At 35.8% G+C, this 19,704-nt stretch overlaps 1 protein-coding gene across 1 annotated transcript in view; it reads right to left on the bottom strand.

Moving 5' to 3' along the window:
• Window positions 1-19,704, bottom strand: part of ZNF236 (zinc finger protein 236) — a 214,280-nt gene that overhangs the window by 174,363 nt on the left and 20,213 nt on the right. The window contains exons 3-4 of the mRNA XM_044683430.1: window positions 8,647-8,825; window positions 251-375 (exon numbers count right to left, since the gene is read on the bottom strand). Of these exons, the coding sequence (XP_044539365.1) occupies window positions 251-375; window positions 8,647-8,825 (304 nt within the window). The remainder of the gene's footprint in view (window positions 1-250; window positions 376-8,646; window positions 8,826-19,704) is intronic.

Genomic DNA, 19,704 nt, shown 5'->3' with positions numbered 1-19,704 from the left:
TCCCTTTAACTGCTAGTGCCCTGCTTCAAAACTACTTTGTATTTAACTATTTCAGATTTATTTGTAGTTACTCTGAAAACATTTTCTGTCTCCTCTATTATAACATAAATTCCATATGAGTAGGATCAATTCCCTTTATTGTACCTGTATTCTTAGTATTTAACAGAATGTCTTGAACATAGTAGGCACTTGATATTTGATTTTTTATTTTTAAGAGTTTCACATTTTCTTAAAATAAATCTTTTCATACCTGTGTGTATCCTAATATGTCGAGTTAACTGGCTTGGTTTTTGGAAGGTCTTTCCACAATGTGGACATGAATATGTGAATCCACTTCTGTCAATATTCCGATTATATGACCTTGTATTTGATACCCTAGTGACAAAGAAAGTTCATTATTTAATTAGTATTCACTCTGATGCATTCAAAATTTAATCAGAAAGTTTTAGCAGATTTTTTCATAAGAATCTTAATATAAACCTTAATCAGAAATCAAAGATGAACATGCAGACACTACTATAGACTTTAAGAAAGTCAATTCGAAAATATTTAGTAAGCCCTTATGTCCACGTGTACACACACACACAACACACTGTTCGATTGCATGGAAAACAGTCAATAAACATGTTAAATTTTCATCATGTGCAAGGCACTGTACTAAACACTGAATTGTGAGCTCCTTCATTAGACTGTGAGCTCTTCTAAGGTAAGCACTTTCTTTGTATTCCCAGCATGTTGTACATAATAGGCTCCTAATAAATGCTTAATGACTGACCAAAATAAAAATTCTTGTCCTCAAAGAAGTCATATGCTAATGCAACTATTTGTAAGCAAAATATACACTGTACTGATGCAGATGGGATAAACTGGGGTGATAAAGCACTCGCATTAAGGCTAAGAAAGGTTTGTAATAAGGAAGGGAAGTCAGGAGGCAAGAATTAGGAAGGGAGAGTATTCCAGACACTGGGGACACAGTGAAAAGGCACAAAGTAAGAAGACTGTGTCTTGCTTGAGTAAAAAATATGTGTAAGGGACTACAGTGCAAGAACACTGGAAAGGGAGGCGAGGAAGAAGAGGCTTTGAAAGTCAAGCAAGATACCATTTATTAGACTGATGAAAAATATTTCTATTCTTTTCATGTTTTTAAAGAAATGAATGTTATATCTGCTGAAGGCCTTTTTCTGAGTCAATAATATTATTAACACATGTGCTTCCCCCAAATATTGAAACAACATTGCATTTCTGGTATAGCTCTAAAATGATAAATAATTTTTAAATGTGTTTTTTCATAGCCAATATGCTGTTATAATTTTTAGCTTTTATTTTCATTAATATGGACCTATTATTACCCCTACAAAATTGACTTAAGGAAATATCAATAGTTACTGACCCATATATGCCTAATTTCCCATCTCCACAAAATATTTTTGATAACAATTTATACATGCACACCACTACAAAATCTTTTGTGAAAGTATAAGAAGGGAACAAAACAAGCAAGGTTCTGAAAACGATATTTTTTGGGAGATCACTTCTTTAGTGTCAAATGTAAGTTGAAAGGTGGAAAGAATACAAGATCTCACCTCTGTGCTTACTATTTGACTATTTTGTTTTTGTTTTTGTTTTTGTTTTTTTTTAAACTCTTGTACTTCGGTGTATTGTCTCATAGGTGGAAGACTGGTAAGGGTGGGCAATGGGGGTCAAGTGACTTGCCCAGGGTCACACAGCTGGGAAGTGGCTGAGGCCGGGTTTGAACCTAGGACCTCCCATCTCTAGGCCTGACTCTCACTCCACTGAGCTACCCAGCTGCCCTATTTGACTATTTTAAAAAATCATTTTATTTGAAAAAATATCTTCATAAACATCCTTTTCCAACAATTATCTTTTGTCAGAAATATATAAGAATTTTTAAAAAGACCTAACAAGTGATGCCTTAGTTTAAAAAAAAAAAAAAAAACTTCTAATATACTAAGAAGTGTAAACAGGGGAAAATATATAGGCACCAGTCATGATTGCCTGACACACATTCCTTAATAGTTTTTTTTTTCCATTCATTCATTCAAAATTTATTGCTGTGTAGTCAATTGTGTCCAACTCTCTGTGACCTCATTTAGGGTTTTCTTGGCAACGATATTGAAGTGGTTTGTCATCTTCTCCAGATCACTTTACAGATGAGGAAACTGAGGCAAACAGGAGCAGTTGGACTAGCCCAGGGTTACAGAGGCACAGCGAGTAAAGTGTCTAAAGTCCTCCAAACTCCAAGGCAAGCACTTTATCCACTATGTCACCTAGCTATACTTCCTATTTAAAATAGTCATCCATGTGAGTACTCAAAATTTATTAGCACACAACTTTATATATAGAACATAATGGTATTAATTTTATCTGTTTTGATATCTTTTCTTTTTCCCTTTCTTTTACATTTATGCTTTTAAATTAAATTTAATAGATATCAATTTAATTGACTTTATTTTTGTTTTGTTTTACAGCTTCTGACTTAATCAGTTTGGTTTTGCATTTTTCTGCCTTTAATTTTTAGATTTTTCTTTTCTACTTTACAGAGAACAAAGGAACAAAACAGAGTAGTTTTTTAAAAAATCTTATTGATGTTTTGGGGTTTTTTTAACATCACTTAAAAAAATGCTTCAATACCCCCTTCTTCTAATTTCTCCCAAACAGCCATCGCATATAACGAATTAGTATTTTAAAGAAAAAAAATCATTAAAACTAACGTTTAGAAAAAGTCTGAAAACACATGCTCTGTATCACAATTATAGACCTTTACTATTCATAATAACTTTATTTGCATGAATCTTACTTGTTTTTCAAAACTGATTCACATATATCTACACACACACAAACAAAAATTGTACAATGTGCTTATCTTTTGACAATCCCCCTTCAAAAATCCGCAGGTTTTCAATTAGAAAATCAGAGTGATTTTGATTTCCATTTCTCTTATTAGTGATTAGGAATATTCTTTCATATAGTTACTAGTAGTTTTCCATTCTTTTGAGAACTGTTCATATCCTATGAACACCTATTTACTGTGGAATGGCTTTTGGGGAGAAGGGGAGAGAGAGAGATAGAAAGTGAGAGAAAATATATGTGGGTGTGTCTTGTTTATGTATCTGCGATATAAAAACTGTATCAGACAAATCTAATACAAAAATTTTTCCTCCATTCAATCCTTTACCTTATATAATAAAAATTATGTTTTATCTTTTCTGATTGTTTTGTCTTCTACTCATAGCTATTAAAGTTAGAAGAAAGATTAAAATATACCTCAACCTGTACTCTAATTCATCAGTTCACTATCTGAGAGTAGATAACATCATTATTCCTTAGTCCTTTGGAATTATGGTAGGTAATGTAAAAGGGAATTCTTTGTTCTCTCTGAGTTTACACTAGTGAAAGGAAATCCTTTATTCCCTTTGCCTATTTTGAGTTAACACTTTGGTTAACAATACCTTAAGTACCCCTAATTAGTAATTCACCAGATAGTGAAGATAGGATTAACCCTCCTTTGAACTGAATCAACAAAAGCTTGAACACCTATTTAGCATTAGGTGGAGAAGCTCTCTATCTTTTCAACTCAATCAGCCAGGAAATGAGAATTCACACCTCAATCAGGTGGGAATCTGTGAACTCTTTTGATGAGTATTTACCTCTCCAGAAGGTGAGAAATGGTTCCCACAAACACTGCTCCCAGGGCAGTGCTGGGGCAATTGGGAAACTATGATTGGCCCTTATGAAAAGGGGAAGGGACAAAAAGCCAATATAAAAGGCCCTGAATTTCTGGGGCCAGGGAAGTCGACTCCAAGAAGGAAGCTTCAAGAAGGAGTTGGACTTCAAAAAGGAAAGTCAGCCTCAAGAAGAAGGTAGGCTCAAGGAAGAAAATCGGCCTCTAGTCACCTTCAGCTCAGAGTCATAGTCTAGACCTGCCTCTTGGAAGGAACTTGGGTGAGTAGAGAGCTGGCTTTCTCTTCCTGTCTTCTGGAGAGAGTTTAATTCTGGTGGAAGGTCAACAAGTCCTGGCTGAGTCAAGCAGCGGTGCAATATTTAGTTGAATAGGCTAAATATCTCTTTTATATTTCTCTACTTTCATTCTTTCCACCTCTTTTATAAATAAAAACTATTAAAAGCAATTTCAACTGAGTAATAATACTTCAGAATGGTGACCACCATCATTATTTATAATTTTCATATATTTTAGTCAAACCAGTAATATTTAACCCTTACATTTTGTTGATCAGCGTAACTAAGTCCTTCAATGCTAATTATCTTTACAATATTGTTGTACCTGTAAGAGTTGTCCCCCTAATTCTGCTCTATCTTCATTTGGCATCAGTTTGTATAATTTTTCTAAGATTTTTTCTGGAAAACATGCCCTTCATTATGTCTTACTGTACAATAGCATTGCATCACATTTTTATAACCATAACTTATTCAGACTTTCCCTAACTCACTGATATCCCCTGAGTTTCCAATTCTTTTTCCTCTTTCTTTGATCTCTTTGGAGTGATAGAACTAGTACTGCTAGGTCTAAAGATAAGTTAATGTATAGTTTAATATCTTTTGGGGTACAGTTCTAAATTACTTTCCTCGAATGTCAAAAACAAAGTATTCAATACCCAGTGAGAAGAGCAATAAAGTAATAGAAAATACAAATTAGGGCCAAAGTAAATAAATTCAAAAAAACCCTCCATAATAAAGCAGTATTGTGGTAAATGGGAAACCTAAGCTACAAACCCAGGGAAAAGGATGACCCCCAGTTATGAAATAGGATTTCAAGTGAGTCCTGAAGAAAGCCAGGGAAGAAGACTGGAGGCACAGACAAGGAAGAAGAGCATTCCAGACATAAAAGAAAGCCAGTGAAAATGCACACAATCAAGATATGGAGTTCTTCTTTCCAATTAGAAGGGGATCAATATCACTGGACTATGAAGTAGTACATGGAGGGAAGTGAAGTTCAAGAATATTTGAAAAGTAGAATGGGGCCAGGTTACAAAAGACTTTAAAAGCCAGAAAAGGTTTTTATATTTGTTCCTACACAGAGAATTAACTGGAGTTAATTAAATGGAAGGGGAAGAGAAGAGAGGGCAGTTAACATAATTTTAGACTTGCATTTTTAAGATTACTTGGATAGCTGAGTAAAGGATGGACTGAAAAAAATTTTTTTTCAGCAAGAGTTTAATAAAAATCTCATTTCTAATCTATATGAGGAATTGACTCATTTAACACTGTATATGAAAAAGAGAGGGGTTCCAAATTAGAGAAGTGTGAATTAAATCAATTCTAAGGTGATACTTCACTTTCCATTAGATTGGTAAAGTTGTCTCCCAATACCTTCTCCCTAAATACAAAAGAGGAAAATGGCAAATGTTGCAGGCCCTGCAGGAAAATAGCAAAACTTTACAGAGCCATTTTGGAAGGCTTTTTGGAATTAGGTTCCCCCCCAAAGTAAAATTCTACCCTACTCTTTGACCCAGTGGATTCACTGTTAGGTCTAAACCCTAAAGTGATCAAAGAAAGGGAAAAGTCTTATAAATGTACAAAAATACTTATAGCAACTTTGTGTGTGGTGGTAAAAAATTGGAATCTAAAAGATTATTCAATCAACTAGAGAATGACTAAACAAATTATGCTATGTAACATAATGATATTTATATATATATATATATATAGTTTATGTATAAATTATGATATTTAACATAATATCATTATGCTACAAGAAATGAAAAAAAGATAGTTTCAGAGAAACCTGGGATGAAGAGAAAAGTTAATAGAACCATGAAAATGAACAAAGATTTAAGACTTCTAATCAATGGAGTTATCAATCAGAAGACCAAAGAGGAATTTTTCCTCTTCCATCAGAGAGGTGATAGATTAATATGTAGGATGTTACACATATTTTTCAGTATGACCAACATGGGAATTGGTTTTACTTGATAATTTGTCTCTGTTACCCGGATTTTCTTGCCCACTCCTGCTCTCACTCCCCCCCTTTAGAAGAGTAAGGAGGTGGGAAGAGGAAGATAAAAAGTGGTGGTAAGAGAGAAAAAAAAATGCTGAAAAAATAAAATTTAACTAAAAAAGAGATTGGTATTGCATTGATATTAATGGTTCTAAATATGTTCTCCCCATTAAGCTTTGACTTCAAGGAGCCAATTTCTCAATATACAAAATCTCAGCTTTCTAATTGATATCCTATTTTATATGTTTTGACTAGAGAAAACTAAGGTTTTTTTAAGTACTGATTCAATTTGGTCTCCCTACTCAAAGCCTTAAATTTTTATTCTTCCTTTAACATTAAAAATGCTACACACTTATCAGGTCAAATGAAGAGGTTAGTATTGCTGAAAAAAATCTCCATGAGATGGAGTAGCATTTGATATGCTTTTCAAGCAGAGCCATGAAACTATAAGTCATGCATCTTACATCAAGTGATTAATACAATAATAAGACTTCTTTTATGACAGAACATAGTTCTATTTAGGACTGCTAATGGATTTAGGGCTAAGCAAGAACAGTGCCCCAAAACTGTCTCCATGGAAGAGAACATACATTTTCTATCAAATGTTCATACTATTATATTAGTGGCATATTTTAAATATAGTATTCTAAGAGTACATCAAATATCCTAGTATTCTTACTAGGTTTGGATTGATTTTATTTATTTATTTTTTTAGGCCCTTACCTTCTGTCTTGGAATTAATACTTTGTATTGGCTCCAAGGCAGAAGAGTGGTAAGGGTGGGCAATGGGGGTCAAGTGACTTGCCCAGGGTCACATAGCTGGGAGGTGTCTGAGGTCAAATTTGAACCTAGGACCTCCCATCTCTAAGCCTGGCTCTCAATCCACTTAGACACCCAGCTGTCCCCTGTTTGGATTGATTTTATATATCAATAGTAAGTGACTAAGTATAGTGTTTGTTGCAGAACTGATACAAAAGTTTTGGAGTAATCAATGAAGGTTGTAAAAAATGTTGCACTTTTGAGTGGATTCTTTAATTATCAAAAAATGATTGAGTTGCTCTTTACCGAGACATTCTGCTTCTCAGACAACACATTACTTTCTTGAAAGCTATTGTTGATGATATATAGTAGATGTTTTTTTTGATTTATAACATTAACAGACATTGGTGCTTGGACAAATGATAAATTTATCATCGATGCTTTAAGAAATTAGGTTCCCTTGACAGCTTCTCTCAACTTTAACTAGCCAGAGCCCCAAAAACCAGTACAAACATCATTATTTAAAAGTGTAGTCAAAAGTGCAGCAAGGTGGCTCAGTGTATTGAGAGCCAGTCCTAGAGACAGAAGTCCTGGTTTGAATCTCTCCTCAGATACTTCCTAGTTGTGTGACCCTGGGCATATCACTTAACCTCTATTGCCTAACCCTTCCCACTCTTCTGCAGTGGAAGCAATACACAGTATTGATTCTAAGATAGAAGGTAAAGTTATAAAACAAAAAAAGGTATAGTCAAAATAAATTTAGGTTTCTCAAAAAAAAAAAAAAATCACAAGCAAATTTTTTTAAACCATCAAATTTCACCAAGAATATTTAATAACATAAACACATTCAAATGTAGGTAAGTACTATACATAAAAACACTTTACCAGAAGGATATCATTAATTATTCTAATAATGGGCAGATCCTGGCAAACTCATTTGTTTCAAAGCTCATTGCAGCCATATTCTCCTCCCCAGTGTACATATGACTTTCTGAATTTCTGTACCAGGTCTCTGCTGCAGTCTCACTGGAACCTCTCAACACCTGAGGCCTGTTCACTCTGAAAAATCCATCCATCATACCAGTCTCCTCTCACTGGTAAATTAACTAGTTTGGCCTCCATTCTGGAACAAAGCACAATGCTGCCAACCTTCATTCTTCTCTCAGCTCTGCTTGTGACTTTCAATACTTCAGGATTATTCGGTATATTTCCACCATCCCACCACATCACTTTTCAGCTCCCCTTAAAATGTGTTATCTCCCATCATTAAAATGTGAGTACCATAAGAGTACATAAAAAGAAAATTATCTTTGTCAAGCTGGTATTTAAATTCCTAGCCCTTAAGCCAATGACTGCAATATTGAGGATGGAAGAAGGAAATAAACAAAAGTATTAAATGTCTACTATGTGCAAGGCTCTGTGGTAAGAACTTTTCATATATTATCTCAAACTTACAAGTTTAATAAAAGCTTGTTACTTACCCACCTATATAAGCAAACTTTTTTATAAGCTATAAAACTGGACTAGAAATAGAACCATATACCTCATAATGATATTAAGATGTGACTCAGTCTTATAAACCAAACTGAACAATGAATTTGCTGATTCCTCTTCTCTGCTATGGGCATTAAGTCCTATTATATCAAAAAATATACTAACCCAGTAAAATAATTCTAAACCATATTTAATCAAACACAAAACAGCTATGCACCTTACTTTTAATTTACTGAACAGCTTTTTTTTTTTTTTTAAGCCCTTACCTTCTGTCTTAGTATCAATTCTAAGAAAGAAGAGCAGCTAAGGGCTAAGCAAGTGAACTTAAGTGACTTACACAAGGTCACAAAGCTAGGAAGAGTCTGCAGCCAGTACTATATATAAGCTTCTTAATGAAACAAACAAAAAATTCTTACCTTATTTTATAATGAGTTTTCATGTGTTCCTTGAGTTGTGAAGAAGTTTCAAACTCTTTCTTGCAGGATTTGCAAGCATAAATTCGGTTCCCAACCAATTCCTGCCGGTGTTCTTCCATGTGTATGGACAATTGGCTCTGAAGAGTAAATTCATCCCCACATTCAGAACAGATGAGATTCTACAAATTAAAAAATAAATATTTCTCTGTCAATGACCAAGATATTAGAAATACTTATTAATAACAAAGATAGCTACTTCAAAATCAATACTTTAACTCCAATAGTATGTATTTTAGACTACTACCCTAAGTAATATTTTTATCTGAAATGACCTCTCTTCCTACTTTCAAATACTTTCATTTCCAAATGACAACTTATTTATATGAACAGAAATAACAAGTTTAACTATGGTAAAAGAAAAATAATGAACACATAAGATTTTATCTTTACTAAACTAAAGCCTATTTCAGGAAGAATGCAGAGTATTTCATATTTACCTTTATATTCCATAATAATTTGAAAACTTTCACACACTGATGAAATCTGATAAGATACTAAGGCCAACAGGATCAATCCTTCAATCAACAAACATTTCTTTTTTTCTTTTTTTTTTTAAACCCTTAACTTCTGTGTATTGGCTCCTAGGTGGAAGAGTGGTAAGGGTGGGCGAAGGGAGTCAACTGACTTGCCCAGGGTCACACAGCTGAGAAGTGTCGGAGGCCAAATTTGAACCTAGGACCTCCTGTCTCTAGGCCTGGTTCTCAATCCAATGAGCTACCCAGCTGCCCTCAACAAACATTTCTTAAGCACCAACTATGTGGTTAGCTAAGTTACAAAGGGGCTAGGCCTAGAAACTTCCATTTCCCTCAAATTGATTTCTTCTGGTATTTCCTCCTATATTTTTGGCTTCACAACCTCATCTCCAGCCTAGAGTCAGAATAAAAGCCAGATCTTCCTCAGACTACCTGCCCCTATTCCCCTTTATCCCTCCCACCTCCCCCACCTCTGCTCCCCACCCAAATCCCATCTACTGACACATATGTGCTTAAGGAAGTCAGCACAAGGCAATTCCCACCTCCTGCTGCTAGCTACTCTCCCAACCAAGATGTAGAGAACCTCCATTACAAAGTAGAACAACTTTCTTTTTTAACTCAGGCCTTCCATCTCTTGCTGTGCCTATACCTTGAGGGAAGAAAAAGAGGAGAGATAGGAGGAAGGACTTTGGCTAAGAAGGTCCCACTAACATCTCTTATTGTGCAATTTTTCTATTTACTGCATAGCCAACAGCCTTCAGAGAAAAAATTAGTGAAATAAAGCCTTCCATCTGACTTTATGCCTAATATTTCCTGTCGCATTTGCTCCCCAGCCCAATCTTGAATCTCCCTTGGGAAGGGCAATCATCTCCTCAGAATGAACATTCTCATACCCTTTTATTCTCCATATATCCCAGAGATTCTGAAACTCTGAAAGTCATCTAAACCCCAATCCCTATCCTCACCACTTGATCCTTATTCCCATCCCCTCACCTCTTCTCCCTCTATACTACTTCATTTGGTGATCTCATCAGTTCCCATAGATTTAAATACTTTCCCTATGCTGATGACTATCAAATCTTACATAAACAAAGAGGTTAAGATCTCCTTACTGACCTCCAATATGGAATTTCCAATTGCTTTTCAAACATCTCAAACTGTACAGGATGGCCAGAAGACATCCTAAAGCCATTATAACCAACAAAGATTCATCTTTCCCCTTTAAAAAAATACGCCCATCTATTATCTTCTTTATTACTGCAGAGGAAAACACCATTGTCATAGTCTCTCAGGCTCACAAACTGGAAATCATCCTAGATTTCTCATTATCTCCTATCCCTTATATCCAAACTGCTGCCAAGATCTATCGATCTGACCACTGGCAATAGTTCTCTAATACACCCTCTTTTCTCCTCTGACACTGTCACCACTCTAGTATAGGCTTTCATAACTTCCAAACCTAAAATATTGCATTAACTTACAGTTAGGTCTGACTCCCTCCAGACTCATTCTACTCTACCCTTCATTCAACTACAAAAGTGATGTTCCTAAAGCACAGATTCAACCATGTCACTCTCTTACTCAACTCAGTACTACCTATTGCCCTCAGGATCACGTACAAAATCGTCTATTTGGCATTCAGAACCCTTCATAACCTACCCTCCCTCCCCATCACTTCCTTAGCTTTCCAGTCTTTTTATACTTTACTCCTCACCATGTACTCCTTAAACTACTGACACTGGCCTCCTTGCTATTCCAAGAATAAAATATTCTATCTCTTGGCTCTAGGAATTTTCTCTAGCAGTCACTCATGCTTAGAACACTTTCTCTCATCTCTTGCCTACAGGATTCTCTGGATTCCTTTAAGTCCCAACTAAAATGCCATCTTCTACAGAAGGCCTTTCCTAATTCTTATTCATTCTAGTGCCTTCCCTCTGATAATTATTTACTACTTATCTTGTATAAGATTGTACATGCAAGTGTATTTTCTTATCTCCTTCATTATATCTTGATCTCATTAAGAGAAAAAAACATCATTTCTACTTTGTATACCCAGATTTTAGCATGACTGAATAGAATACAAGCACAAAAAATGAAATAAACCCTATGTGGAAACAGTTTATATTATGTATTTTCATTAAGCTATCTTAAAACAAAAGAGCAAGTTTTAAGTTTTTTAAATAGGACTGGTGGAATTTGATACATCAAAATACACAAAAACTCACCTGATGGTATTTAATGAGACCTATAGTTCAACAGTTTTAAAATCTTATTCATACAAACAATCATTCTCAATTAGAGCAATGATTCAACTTTCTTTAGTCATATAGTATTTGATTAAGTCACCCTCAGAATGAACTTATCAGTTATTTAGATTCAAATTAATACAATACTAGCTTTGCATTCACTACTTGTTTGACCATAGGCCAAGTCACTTAACCACTCTATGATTCAGTTTTCACATCTATGCAAGGAAGAATTTAAATGAGTTGACTACTGAAGCACCTTCCAACTATAATTTATACAATCCATATGTATTGAATGTCTTACTTGGATCAAAACATTGTACTAGTTATACAAAATATTATGATGGAATAGTCAATAGCTGACATTTATATAACATTAAATTTAAGAAAATATTCAAGATATATTTCATTTGATCTCATCTAATAAAATAGTCACAGGCCTATAGAAGCTTACAAATAATTTATTAAAGGAGAATAGAACATAGGGAACATAGAAAATGAAATTCAAATGGAAAGAATTCAAAGACTACCTCTGGGGGGAGGGGGGCAGGGGGGGAATAGTCTGCAAACTCACAGTTTGGCAAAACAATTAAAAGCAAAAACAGGTTTGTGAGCCATCAAAAGAAAGGATATTCAAATACTGTGTTTCAAAAAGTAATGAAGCTCAGAACACAGTCCAAAGTGACCTATCCTACAAATCTGAGTTTAACCATACAGGGCAAAAGATGGGACATTCAATTAAATGAGTATAAAATATTTTTATAAAGAAAACTGGAACTAAAGTGATTATTTAAACCTCAAGCAACCAAACAACAAAAATGTAAGACAAGTGAATAAATGTAAAAGGCAAAGAAAGTAGCACCAATAAAGTGGTAACACAAAGATCAATAACAGACTTCTTTCTAAATATACACAGGATTTACAGCAAGTATTTCTGCTAAAGGCCTCATCTCTCAAATATATATCAAATATAGAACCTAGTCAGATGGATAAAAATAAACTCCATTCCCCACTTGATAAAAGATCAAAAGAAATAAAAAGAAAGTTTTAAGAAGAAATCAATTATCTATAGCAGTGATGAGGAATCTTTTAGAGACCAAGTGCTGGGCCCCAACCCCCCAGACCAAGTGCCATGCCCACCTCCTCCCAAAGACAGCATGCTGTGCCCCTCATCCCCATTGAGTGTTGGGTGCGTCCCACCCCCAACCTTACCCCACACAAGGGAGGGAGGAAGAGCTCCATTGGGCTGCTGGGTAGTGGGATGGCTGGGGTAAGGAATGTGCTCAGCAAATGTAGAGAGGGGTAGGAGAGTGACATGAGCACTCAGCCCCACTCCAGCTTACACTTTGTGCACTCACATTGGGCTGCTGGGCAGAGGGACAGGGTATGTGAAAAAATGCCATCAGGTATGATGGACACGGGGAAGGGAACAGCTCTGCCCAAATCCCTCTGCCTTTCTAGTAAGAACTGCTTATAGAGAGCTCTCTGCATGCCATTTTTGGCACCCATGCTATAAGTTCACCATCAATGATCCACAGTCATATGAAAAAATGCTCTAAAAATCACTAATGATTAGAGAAATACAAATTAAAGAAACCCTGAGGAACCACCTCATACCTATCAGAAATAAAAAATGATGTAAGGGATAAGGGAAAAATAGATACCCTAATGAACTGTTGGTGGAGTACAATGAACTGGTCCAAATCATTCTGGTGAATAATTTGGAATTATGCCCAAAGGACTACCTAAATGCTTTCCACTACACTCCCCTATCTACAATGGTTTTAGTTTCTCACATAAATATACTTCCTTAATATACAATGCTATATCTCTGCCATTCTATTTTTAACCTTTCCCTTTTTATTTTAATTTTTTTTTGGCATAATGTATAGCTACCTAGGACCACATTCCAGTTATGTTTCATAATCAACCCAGTCACATTTGCCTCCTTGGGTTAGGACTTCTGGTTCTTGCTTTACACCTAAAATGTTTTTTTAAATTTTCTGAACCTAAATACCAAAAAATAAAAGCATTTTTGTATAGATACAACAAAAAAAGACTTTTAAATCATGGATTTCCCATTTCATACTGTTTGCTTTTTAAAAGAAATAAACAAATTTTACACATTAGTTCTAGAACTGTCCTGCTTCTGTGTGCTTCCTTCTAAATTTCTTTCTGTTCTCTTTAGCACTACACAAACATACATATATTTCAATGACCCTCTAATTTTTTACATCACTGTTGCTACCTTGCCCTGCCCCCATGAGAACCTGAGAAAATGAAAATATAATAAACATTTAAAAAAATAAGCATAGTCAAGCAAAACGAATCCACAGGGTGGCCAAATCCCAAAATGTATCTCTTTCTTCACCTCTTTCTATTGGGGTACTCTGAAGAAATGCTTGGTTACTACATCTGGATAAAAGTCAAACGATGGTAGAATCAGAACTGATTTTGCCATTTGTATAAACTAAAGACCACCTGGATAAAAAGAGGAAATAGATGAGTAGTTTGGGAAACACCATAAGTCTGTCTCAAAGACATGACAGTGTCATGATGGGGGGAATATAATTATCCGGTATTATTTTCTGGAGTCAAAAGGAAAGAAGAAAATTTCTCGATATGGGTTAGCAATGATTTCTCAGTTCAAAATGTGGAAGAAACAACAATGGGAAATTCTATTCCAGTTTTGATTCTCACTTAATGACCAAGGAGTTGCTAGGATGGAAATGAAGGGTATCCTGAGGAAAAGTAACCACTCCCTCCCAGAGTTCATAGGACAGAAGAAACAAAATCCAAGCACTGTTTAACATGTACCCTAGATTTAGGGAAAGCAGATTTCAAACAATTTGAAGGAGGGTTAGGTCAGATCCCATGAACTCAAATAGGATAGGAAACGAGTAAGACTTCTAAAGACAAAAGAGAAACAATTCCAATCAGATGCAATAACATGTCTGAATGTTATTGGAGTTCAGTTGTCTTCAGTCATGTCCAAATCCTTATAAACCTATTTGAGGTTTTCTTGGCAAAGATACTAGAGTGGTTTGCTATGTCCTTTTCTAGCTTACCTTACAAATGAGGAAATTAAGGTAAACAGAGTTTAAACAAAGTTAAATGACTTGCCCAGGGTCATACAACTAGCAAATGTCTGAGACCAGATATGAACTCGGGAAGATAAGTTTCCTGACTCCAAACATGGAACTCTCATCTATTGTGCCACTTAACTGTCCCAAGATTTCTAAATAGATCAATGGAAATACATATGGAAATCATCAACATAGTTTGTTTGTTTTTAAATAGAAGAATAGAAAATAAAAGCAGGGGTATAATGAAAGACCATACAAAGCACAGTTCTTTAGTGTCATTAGTGCAAAAGCTCAAAATGACCTGAAGTTGGTATGGGAAGCTAAGAAAAACAAAAAGATCAATGAAGTCAAGTTACTTGGCCTAGATAAGATAAATCCCTTCACATTCACATAATAAATTAGCAGTTGTTAGTGATGAGTCATTTCAAATAATAATGAAAATAATGATAGAAAAAGAAATATCATCAATTTTGGGGTAAATGTCCCTGTTCAAATTATTGGGGAAAAAAAAAAGGTAGAGACCAACTATAATCCAGTAAGCTTGGCTTTTGATTCCTGGGAAAATTCTTGAATAGATCACTCTAAGAAGACTGTTGGTGGACATTTTAATAATAAAAAAGAAAGAGCATGACTTCAAGAACATGTCAAACCAGGCTAAACACATTTTCATTTTTGACAAACAAGATTACTAAATTGGTAAATGAAATGAATACTGTTAATATAATTTAACTTGATTTTTGCAACAATTTTAATAAAGCATCTCCTATTATTCATGAGAAGATGGGAGACAAGATCTACTTCAATGGCCTTCTAACCGATATCCCTACTCAAAAGTATCTCCCAACTACATTTCACTTAACAGCCAAAATTACTTTCCTAAAGAGTAGTTTTGACAATACCCTCCTCTTTCCACCTACTCAATAAAATCTAATGGCTTCCTAGTATCACTTGGATCAAATATGTATAGAGACTTTTGTTTGTCCTTTAAAGCTCTTTGCAACTTGGCCTTATCTTTCTAGTCTTCTTAAACTCTACTTCCCCTCTCTACATTTAAGATATACTGACCAATTTACTGCTTCTCACACATGACATTCCATATTTCATTTCTGTACCTTGGTATCAGCTGAATTTTTTTGTCTGGAATTCTCTCCTTCCTCACTTCCTCCAAAACTCAGTTAAATACCACCTTCTATAAAAGGTCTTTACCCCAGATGCTAATGTCTCCCCTTTCAGATTACTTTCATCTACTTATATGTCTTATGGACCCAGATGCTACAACTGCCTCCTTGAAAACAGTTGGCTTTTCTAATTTAGTAGCTTCCATACTTAGCATGGTATCTTTATCAATGATCTGAATAAAGTTATATATAAATATATATAAATATAAAGCTCATCAAATTTGCAAATGACATAAAGATGGAAAAAATAATTAATACAGAATTGCAAAGTTTGGATCTAAAAATATTCTGGCAAACTAAAACACTGGACTGAATCTAATAAAATTTTCAATAGAAATAAATTAGAATCTTATACTTTTATACAAAAATCTACTTCCTAAGTACAAGCAAGAGAGACAGCATTAGAAAATAGTCTACCTGAAAAAGCTCTAGAACAGTGATGGTGAACCTTTTAGAGATGGAATGTCAGACTCCTCCAGACCAAGTGCCAAGATCCCCACCCCACACACACACACCGCCTTCTTACCCCAGACAGGAGAGAGATGAAGTACTCCCATTGGGCTGCTGGGCAGGTGATGAGAGGAGAGTGGCCCCAGCACTCCGCTCCCCTCCAGCTAAGTGCCACACTGTGAGCTCTGCTCCTCTCAAACTTAGCTCCTCTCCAATCCCACCACAGGAATCACCTTCATACAAACTCAACAGGCTGTCATCTGTGCTGTACCCTCACGGACCATGTGAGCCACTGCCCCACCCTTACCCTAGATAGGGGAGGGAGGAAGCACTCCCATTGGCTGCTGGGTAGGGAGGCGGGGAAAGTGAGGAATGTCCTTCAGGCACATGGAGAGGGGGAGGGGAACAGCTCTGACAGAGTTCCTCTGGCTTTCTACTAAAGAACTCTGGCAAGGATCTGTAGGCATGCCCACAGAGGGGGTTCTGATATGTGTTATAGGTTTACCATGGCTGCTCTAGAAGTTTTAGTAAACTAAAAGGTCATGAGTTGGCAATAATGACATAGCAGGGGGGCAGCTGGGTGGCTCGGGATTAAGAGTCAGATCCAGACAGGAGGTTCTGGGTTCAACTCTGGCCTCAGACACTTCCTACCTGTGTGACCCTGGGCAAGTCACTTAACCCCCATTGCCAAGCCCTTACCACTCTTCTGTCCTAGAACTGATAACCAGTATTGATTCTAAGATGGAAGGTATGGGTTTAAAAAAATAAAATAAAAATAATGACATAGCAGCCAAAAGAACTAATAATATAATACCAGAGGAATAACTTTCAAGCATAAAGACGTGAAAGTCCCATTGTATTCTGTCCTACTTAAACTTTGAGTACTGTGTTCTGGTAGTACAAGAAAATAAAGCTAGAGATAGCCAGAAGATAGTAACCAGGAAAGTCAAGGAGTCTTAAGTCCATGTTATATTAGAAGTGGTTGAAAGAACAGGATCTCTTTTATTAACTGGAGAAGAGAAGCCTGAGTGAGGAAATGACAGTTGTGTTCAAATATTTTTAGGGCTGTCAGTCATATAGAGGAAATAACAGATTCCTATTTGATTTCAGAGGTCATAACCAAGTGCAATGAGTACAATTCTAAGAGGCAAATTTGGGCTTGATATCAGGAAAAACTTTCTAATAACTAAAGTGGAGTGAACTGACTCCAGAAATCATGTATCTCTCTCCCTAGAGGTTTTCAAGAAGCTAGAAGATTACTAGTTGGGTATGTTATAGTGGGAATCACTTACAAGTAGAGTTCAAGCTCAAGTTTGGATTAGATGATGAGTCCCTTCTAACTCTCAAGTTTTAGGAAATTCTTCCCTAAAAAAACTAAAACAAAAAAAGCAGCATTTTCTGTTCCTAGGCCTTATAATTAGTAAAAACATGGAAAGAAATTGTCTTTAATCAATTAATGCTCTTAACAGAAAGGGTGGGGATTGACAGAGATATTATGAACATTACTTCTAAAATGCTGAATGCTAAAAAAAGAAATTCTCTTTAAAAGTTCTGTCAATAGTGCTACTACCAGGGGCAGCTAGGTGGCTCAGTGGATTGGGAGCCAGGCCTAGAGACAGGAGGTCCTAGGTTCAAATCTGGCCTCAGCCTCAGACACTGCCTAACTGTGTGACCCTGGGCAAGTCACTTAATCCCCACTGCCCTAGCCCTTATTGCTCTTCTGTCTTGGAACCAATACTCAGGATTGATTTTAAGATGGAAGATAAGGGTTTAAAAAAAAAAAAAAACTGCTACAACCTTCCTGGTCTCTCAGACTGGGGGGCCTGAAGTAATTTTTTATTTTTATATAAATATTTTTCTTATCATCTAACATATTTCCTACCCTTCACACCCATTCACAGGGAAACGTGGATAGAATGCTGCACCTGGAATAAGAAAGACACATAGTGTGGGATCCTAGGCAAGTCATATAATCTTTATGTGCCTCAATTTCTTCATATGTAAAAAGGAAATAGGTGAACTGGATGGCCTCTAAGATCACTTTTGAATGTAAATCTTATGATTTTATGATTCTTTTGCCACATATTGGAATTCATTTTTTCCTTTTTTTATATCTTCATCAGATGTCAAGATTATCACACTTTATGGTGTGTATAAACTGTCTTAAAACATAATTCAACAATATTTCTTCAAAAAATAACAAATTTGACCAATTTTTGCTGATCCCACCCACAAAAGAAACAGGAAGATATCTGCTTCCTAAATGGGATCTAGGACAGAATCTAGGGTCTCATGAATGGGGTCTAAAATAGGGGTGCTGAAACCAGTAGTCTCTATAATGCCCACCATGACTCTGGAATTTCATGGAATATATTTTTGGGAGGCTGATAGGCCAATTTCTTATGGTTGAATGATTTACATAGATAGCTTCAGGGAGTAAACATGCCATCATCCCTAAAATTCACCAGAATATCAAATAATGTTCAGCAAAGGTATGGTGGCACTGTGCTTCAAAAGCAGCTTACCTTTACCACTACCACAGTACATTTATCCTCTTATTTCCCCACTCAATACTCTATTGACTCTGTCCCCAGCTCAATGATGAAGATTCAAAAGAGGACTATAATGTCTCCTTTCCACAAAGTATAAGGACCAGAGTCTTGAGTAAACTCTAACCAGATACTTAAATGAAAGGTAGAAAACTGGAAAAGTTCAGTTGCAAACATACCTCAAATATACATTAATCTCAATGCTGGATTTTTATTTTATATAAGATGGTTACTGCTTGGGAATTCTATCTTCTGAGAAACCATGACGTGCACCCATCAGCAAAAGTCAAACCACTATGGGTCAAAAATAAGAAGTCAAACTGAAAGCAAAGAAATCTATTAGCATACTAACCAAGGAAGACTGCACTCAAGTGATAGTAGCTTCAGCTTCCTAGGCCACAGGTTTAGTTTTTTGTCTTTTCAAGTCAGCTAAGAATTTGCAGCCAATCAGCAGCATTCTAAGGAAACACAGGATAGATAAGTAAAGTATTTCATGGAAATGAAAGGAGGAATCAACAAAAGTGGGAAGAGGGCTCTCCTCAGGAAGCATTAGCCATATACCTGGTAGTATTTATTCCTGGAATGAGAAAGTAATCCCTGTTCCAGGGCCGGAAATTAGAGATGACAAAATACTTTTACAATTGTTAAAGAAGTCCATTTAGAAAAAATTACAGGGTTGAAGTAACCAATCAAGTAATCAGTCAATATCGATTAAGCAACTACTAATGTGATAGGCACTATACAAAGCACTGGAGATACAAGAAGCTCACAATCTAATAGGAAAGGCAACATGCAAACAAATACACACACAGAATGATATATAACAGGTAAACAGGAGATAATTCATAATGGAAAGACACTATAGAATTAAAAGAGGTTGAAAAACACTTTTTGCATAAGGTAATACTTAAAGGAAGCTAGTGAGGTCAATAGAGGACTGAGAGCAATCCAGGCATGGAAGACAGTCAGAGAGAATGCCCAGGGCCAAAAGGTGAGTTATCTTGTTCATGGAACAG

This window comes from Gracilinanus agilis, chromosome 1, assembly GCF_016433145.1.
Source record: "Gracilinanus agilis isolate LMUSP501 chromosome 1, AgileGrace, whole genome shotgun sequence".
In the NCBI taxonomy this organism is placed as follows: Eukaryota; Metazoa; Chordata; class Mammalia; order Didelphimorphia; family Didelphidae; genus Gracilinanus; species Gracilinanus agilis.
The sequence above is the reverse complement of the archived record's forward strand: the minus strand, read 5'-3'. Positions and strand labels throughout refer to the sequence as shown.